The following is a 7,396-nucleotide window of genomic DNA, read 5'->3' as shown; positions in this document are numbered from 1 at the left end:
AGCCATGGGAGGTTGGCAGGAGGGGGTGGGGGCCACAGGAGGTTGGTGGGCCACGGATGGAGGGGCCACGGGATATTGGCCAGCCGGGAGGAGAAGCTGTGAGAGATTGGCTGTAGGAGTGCACTGACCACCAGGGGGCAGTTCCTGTGTTGAGTGCGCATCATAGCGACTGGTTGACCTGTCATTCTGGTTGTTCCAGTCATTCAGTTATAGGGGTTGCTTAGGCATATATATATATATATATGTATTTTTCAAGCTCTGGGTACATTTCCTTTTACCCCAGCTATACAATAAACACATTTGATTAATCTTGTTAATTTTATAATCTCACTAATAGGTCAGAATTTCACCATCTGGCCAAATTATCAAACACCGACATTTCATAACTTTATATAATGTTAATGATGATGATAGCTAATATATTCAATACCTATTACATGCCAGGCCCTATGCTAAGGTCTTTTACACAATATCTCGTTTAATCCCTACCACAAATTTGGAGAATAGGTACTATTGCTAATTCAAATGAAGTCTTAAAAAAATAAATAATAAAGGACTTTTCTGAAGAAGAAGAAGAAAAGTTGTTAAGCCAAATTTCAGAAAAAGACTACAAACTTATTGATAACTATTTTAAACCTATGACCATGGCTCATCAAAGTGGACACCACTCATTAAGTGCACAGTTGATGTCCAGGCACCGTGGGTGATAAAGAGCTGAGGTTTCCACCTCCCAAGAAAGAATTACCAGACCTGAATTCAGTCTCTCTGTCTGGGCCAGGCCTCCCCCTGGCCTCTGTGCTAAGTGGGTTTCTTGCTCCTGCAGCATGGAAGATGGGGAGAAGGAGGAGACAGCCGGAGAAGAACAAGCCAAGGTCCTGTGGGCAGAGGCGACAAAAAAGAAGAAGCGGCGGCGTGGCCAGAAAGTCGAGAAGCCTGAAGCCTTCATGGCTAATTTCTTTAAAGGGCTGGAAATCTATCAGACCAAGTTACTGGTAAGTGCTCCAGCCCAGAGCCCACCTCTGGGGCAGGAGTTGGCCCAAGGAAAGCCTCAGAGAAATGACCACAATTTTGTTTCACAATTTGGTTGGTTATGCTTCCTCACTTTCTCATTCCTCTTCTCATTTATCTGCCTGCTCCTCTTGTGTTGGAGGAAATGCAATAGAGGTTAACCTGGCAAAAGCCAAGTGCTCCAGCTCCCCTGCCCAGCTGTGGGTACCCTCCCTGCCCTGTGCTGTCTCGGACAGCATGGGAATTCCTCTTCCTAGCTGTGTCATGTGGGGACTTAGCTGCTCCTCAGCCAAAGTTCACAAGTAGTTGGACCATTAGGGATGCAGAAAGAATCTACCTATGTTAGGTGGGTTCTCACAACAGCCCCCAAAAGCTGTTCTTCCACGTGCAATCAGCCCTCAGCCTAGCTTCTGCAGTTCTCGGATGATTTGCCTCCTGAGGTACAGCTGCTGATGCCAGGACAACCCCTTCCCTGGCTCCTGCAGTGAGAGCCCTCCACAGAGAGATTGAGCGCTTTCCCCATGCAGCTGCACCCTAGTCCTCAGATGCTGATCTTCCCAAGAAGATGGCAGTGAGGACGGGAATGGTGCCCCTGAGAAGGGTGAGGTAGGGGTTCTGGGACTGTGACTTACAAAAGGCCAGGCACCTGAGGTCAGTCTGGTTGCATGCAGGGTAGGAACTGCAGAGAGGTCTTTTGTGAACTTAGATCACCCATAATGTCCCAAAAGACTAATTTCTGTGTGACGTGCTCAGTATACGCGCGCGCGCGCGCGCACACACACACACACACACACACACACACACACACACACATGCATACCTAACTGCAGAGAGGTCTTTTGTGAACTTAGATCACCCATAATGTCCCAAAAGACTAATTTCTGTGTGACGTGCTCAGGGTTCCTTTGAGCATCACTCTAAGCAATTTTTTTTAAATCATCATTTTTGGTTCCTCTCTCAAATAAGTCCCAAGAAGGCCAGAATTGTCCTAGAATACTGGTTACCAGAGAGTAGAACTATTCACGTGTAAACTTCCACACACACACACACACACACACACACACACACACACATGCATACCTTTATAGCAGCATTTGAGTCTGCTGGTGGCATGTCTGGCATTTGGCACCCTGAAGGACAAGCTGGGCCAGGGTTCCTTTGAGCATCACTCTAAGCAATTTTTTTAAAATCATCATTTTTGGTTCCTCTCTCAAATAAGTCCCAAGAAGGCCAGAATTGTCCTAGAATACTGGTTACCAGAGAGTAGAACTATTCACGTGTAAACTTCTAACCAGAGCAAACTTCTGTGTGAAAGAAGGAAGTTCCCTTTTCCTTGCAAAGCTCCTCGCCTCTGCCTGTCCTTTCCTTTTCAGCATTACCTGGCCAGGAATTTCTACAACCTGAGGTTCCTCGCTCTGTTTGTAGCCTTCGCTATCAACTTCATCCTGCTCTTTTACAAGGTGATACTTCATTCAAAGGTCATTTACTAAATGTACTTTACTTTTTTAAAAAAATAATAGAAATTAGAGCTAAGATTCTAATATCTAAAGACATTTCTAAGACACTGGCTTCTAAAAAGGGTGTCATCTTCAGCAAGGGGAAGAATGGAGAGACTGCCTGCAAGGACACTATTCCAGTAGTTCACAGTTGTTCTATTCATTACCTAATAAATTCTTCAAATATTTGTTGGGAATCTACTATGTCCTTGAGCCTTTATTAGGAACTGGAAGGCATTTCAAAATGCAGTTCTTTCCTTGAGGAATAAGGTAACAGAGAGAGCCATTATAGTTGGTCCCTATGTTAGAACCCTTATGAAGGGAGAATTAACAGTTGTTTTCTGAATGAGGAGAAGGAGGGACTAATCAAGAGAAATGAAGATGTGGAGCATTGATAAGTGGGTCTTGTACACTGCAGGCACATAATAAATGTTCATGGAATGAATTCATGAATGATAGGCCTTTACTAATTTTTAGTAAAAATTCCCTAATTTTTAAATATTTTTGCTTTTTCTCAAAAGGTACGTTTTGTCTATTTAAAGTGTTGTTTGCGATTATTAGAGCTACTAGGGATTCCTAGGAATAAGTTGCCCCCAAATCTCACACTCACCAAGTAATGCTGAGTCACCGCTATTTGCACAGCCACATAAAGTCCGTGGAGAGACCCAACGGCGGATGCTCTTCCTGGTGTTTGTAAGAGTGTGTGTCTTGGCCAGGTCACTGAAGAGCCTTTAGAAGAGGAGGCAGAGGATGTGGTGAACCTGTGGCATTCCTTCAGTGACGACGAGGAGGAGGAAGCGATGGTGTTCTTTGTCCTTCAGGAGAGCACTGGGTACATGGCCCCAACGCTGCGGGCGCTGGCCGTTATCCACACCATCATCTCTTTAGTCTGTGTGGTGGGCTATTGCTGCCTCAAGGTGAGCTGCTGTCCACTCTGAATCTAATCTGACTCCTTGGAGAGGAGGCATCATTTCTGAGCCCAGCCAGCCCTTTGTTCTCTAAGACTTTGCTAAGAGACTAAGGTTTGTGGAGCAGCATCCTGGGTATCACCTAGGACAGTGATGGTGAACCTATGACACGAGTGTCAGAGGTGACACTCGAACTCATTTTTTTGGTTGATTTTTCTTTGTTAAATGGCATTTAAATATATAAAATAAATATCAAAAATATACATCTTTGTTTTACTATGGTTGCAAATATCAAAAAATTTCTATATGTGACACGGCATCAGAGTTAAGTTAGGGTTTTTCAAAATGCTGACACGCCGAGCTCAAAAGGTTCGCCATCACTGATCTAGGAGCTGGTGACCCATACAATCGTGGGCCCCGCCCCAGGCCTTTTAAATTGGAATCTGTACTGTAACATGATCCCCAGGAGATCTGCATCCACACTGTTTGAGAAGCCTTGCTCTCTGAGTCCCATTTCAGGCTCCACTTGTAGAATTTCATAAAATTAGAAGCATCAGTCTAAATCACACATGGACCTTGTCATGTGAGATTCTTCTGATCTTTGCATTTATATTGGAGTTTTTACAAAAATGCTTTTCGCCTTTCAAAAATCATAAGGTTTTAACTCTTCGAGACATTAGAAGAAAACTTAATGAGTTACAGTTTCAGTTACTGTTTATTGCTGATAACAAATCACCCCTAAACTTGGTGGCTGAAAATGATGTTTGATCGCTCTGATTCTGTGAACTGGCTGGGCCATCTGAGCAGCTCCTCTGCTCCATGTGAAGGCGGCTGCATCAGCAAGCATGTGGAAGTTCAGCTGGGCCAGACTGTCCACGGTGGCACTGGCTCACGCCTGCACAGTGGAGAGGTAGCGGCTGGCAGGCTGGCGTAGCTGGGCCTCTCCATGCAGACTCGGGCACTGCCCTGTCCACGTGCCTCTCCACATTCTCTCCCTAGCCGGGTAGCTGGACTTCTTGCACATGGTGCCTTGGAGTTTCCAAAAAGAGCACAGAAGTGAAAGCTGCTAGCCCTTCTTAAGCCCAGGCCCAGGCCCAGGCCCAGAACTGCCAGTGTCATTTCTATTGCATTCTTCTGGGTAAAGCAAGTCACAGGGCCGGCCCAGCTTCACTGTGGCTCAGGGGTGAGGAGAGCTGCACAGGGCATTAATACTAGGAGACCAGGTTTGCTAGGGCCACGGTTATGTCTTCAGACACTACCACAGTTATGTGAGTCTTCAGTCATTCTGTGTTTGGTGTTCTAAGTTCAGTTCTTTTTCTACTATCCCACATATTTTTGCATTTTTTTTTTTTACTTCTCTTTAGTAGGACATCTCCTTGGCTGTTTACCAAGCCATCTCCTCCCAGGGAAAAACCCAGGAAATATATGTCTATCTTTGTGGCCCTCACCTCCCAGTGAACTATGGTATCACGTAGGAAGTTCAGTTACCCTGCTGAAGAGAGCGTGTCCCCTAAACCAGCGGTCGCCAACTGGTGGTCTGCGGACCACTGGTGGCCCGTGAGGTCCGAAAGGTTGGCGACCGCTGCCCTAAACCACACAGAGGACCCCACTGTAACAATAAAAGCACAGATTTGGTAGCCGGGCTACCTGGGTTGGACTCACAGCTCAGCCATTTAACCTGCCATCCCTCTGTTTCCTCCTCTGTAAAAGTGAGTATCATAATACCACCGATCCCTGAACATTGCTGGAGGATTAAATGAACTGCTTATGTGTAAAAGCACTTAGAACATCAGAGAGCAACTAAGAGTGCCAGCTGCTGCTCCTTAGGTCACCGTCCCAGAGCTCACCTGTTGTATAGGGTGCAGCTACACTGCTGGCCTAGAGAAACACTCTCCAGGGAATAAAATGTGCAAACCCTACTTACAAAGCCATACAAACTCCTAAAAGACTGAAGGGGAATGCTTTGAATCCCAGAGATCAGAACAGCTCTAAAACTTGATATTGTTATTGTTATTCAGAGTCATTTCAAAATACAGCAGAAGTTAGTCAGCGTAGCTTTATCTTTGTTCCCCCTCCCACATCATCCATTAGCTGACAGCAGTCATTGATTCCTCCCAGTGTGCGATGCCTATTATTAGCCTTTGCCATCTTCCTAGCATTAGTCTTTTCTTTCCTCTGTGTCATTTCATTGTTTTAAAGAAGAAAGAGCAAGAGGTAATGCTTTACAAATCATGATCTAAATTTTGTCTTTTTGTCTTGGAAATAAAGTGGCAGTGTGAGGCATGTGGATGCCATTAGCTTTAAGGAAGAGTTATTGGAAGAAACTGTTTGGAGACCAAGGTCTCAAGGATGTTGCTAAGTAACCAGTGGCTTCCCAGCAAATGAGAAAGCCTGGTTCTGAGTTAAGCTTTTCCAGCTAGAGGTGCTCAGGCTCTTCTGATTTCCCCTGGGATTTCAGCAGTAGCCTCTGACCTCACTAAGTCTGTCCCATATTTGAAGTGTGTGTGTGTTGGTGAAGGTTGGGGTGATGGGTTATTTCCCCACCCTTCTGTGTGGTAGGTCTCTATAGCCACCCACTTGGCACCTAAAATCAGACTTAGAACAATAAGACAACAGGGAGTGGTTGTTGAGAACAAATAAGAGCGCTCCTACCTGGCAGGCACTCTCCTGGCAAAGCCTCTGAGGAAGAAAACCTCAATCCAGAAAGACTATGTACAGGGCCCAGTGAGCCCTCTCATTCTGTCCATCAAACCATGTTTCATTCACCAAATTTCAAAGCCATGAGATGAATATGACCCTAGCCACTGGCGGGGGGGAGGGAGGGGCATTTCATGGTATTCCCGTGGCTGACTAATCAACTCTAGAATAGTCTATCATCCCTTTTTAGTTCAACTCCAGCCTAGGAGTCTGAGGAGACCTAACTCATTCCGTCCCAGGGACCCATCTGCATACGGCCTTCTCACTAGGATGACTCAAGGAGTCCAGTTTGCATTAATATCAGCTGTTTAACCCAAACCTTAAAGGGTGGCCCAAGTGAGATCAGCTTTTGGAAAGGAAGGTGTACTAGCCCAAGGAGTGATAAGAGGTTTGATTCTGGACACATAATTAGGCACCCTAAGAATCCCACTAAAAGGAGATTGTTGCCCTGAAGGTGGAAGGACAGTTTATTGAAATGTGTAGGAGAGGGTGCTTTAATTAGGAAGTTTTCTCTGAGGAACAGTGTCCTCCCCTCCTAGGTCCCTTTGGTGGTATTCAAAAGAGAAAAGGAAATTGCCAGGAAGCTGGAGTTTGATGGCCTGTATATCACCGAACAGCCATCTGAAGATGACATCAAGGGGCAATGGGACCGCTTGGTAATCAACACACCGTAAGTTATCCCCTCCCTCCCTCCCACCCCCCCACCCCCCAGTCCTTCTAAGCCTGAGTTCCCTCTTCAGTAATAGAGGGATGAGAATACCACCTTCTACAGTCTGGGGATATTAATGCTTGGCCCAGTGCCTGGCACATGGTGGCATCAAGCTATTAGTCATTCCCTTTCCCTAACTATTCAAAAAATGGTCATCATTAGTGAAGGTAATACTCTAATGTTAGTGTATTCATTGTGAAAGTGAGAGCTGCAAGATAAACTAATGTCCTGAAAGAAAGTAAAGAAATAGAGCTGGATAGGTGAACAAAGGCGACTTAGCTGTGACAATTAAAACAGGCACATCTTGCCCTGACTGGTTTAGCTCAGTGGATAGAGCGTCGGCCTGTGGACTGAAGGGTCCCAGGTTCGATTCCGGTCAAGGGCATGTACCTTGGTTGCGGGCACATCCCCAGTGGGGGGTGTGCAGGAGGCAGCTGACCGATGTTTCTCTCTCATCAATATTTCTAGCTCTCTATCCCTCTCCTTTCCTCTCTGTAAAAAATCAATCCTATCTAATAAAAGAGAAACATGGTAATTAGCCGTACCTCCGCTACCCTTCCCATTGGCTAATCAGGGCG

The 7,396-nt window shown here is 45.7% G+C and overlaps 1 protein-coding gene across 1 annotated transcript in view; it reads left to right on the top strand.

Annotated features, from left to right (window-relative positions):
* RYR3 (ryanodine receptor 3) overlaps positions 1-7,396 on the top strand; it is a 380,950-nt gene that overhangs the window by 355,880 nt on the left and 17,674 nt on the right. The window contains exons 91-94 of the mRNA XM_014532943.1: positions 824-992; positions 2,382-2,468; positions 3,221-3,421; positions 6,649-6,779. Coding sequence (XP_014388429.1) covers positions 824-992; positions 2,382-2,468; positions 3,221-3,421; positions 6,649-6,779 — 588 coding nt within the window. The remainder of the gene's footprint in view (positions 1-823; positions 993-2,381; positions 2,469-3,220; positions 3,422-6,648; positions 6,780-7,396) is intronic.

Source organism: Myotis brandtii, unplaced genomic scaffold (assembly GCF_000412655.1).
Source record: "Myotis brandtii unplaced genomic scaffold, ASM41265v1 scaffold927, whole genome shotgun sequence".
NCBI lineage: Eukaryota > Metazoa > Chordata > Mammalia > Chiroptera > Vespertilionidae > Myotis > Myotis brandtii.
This window is presented reverse-complemented; position numbering and strand designations above follow the sequence as displayed.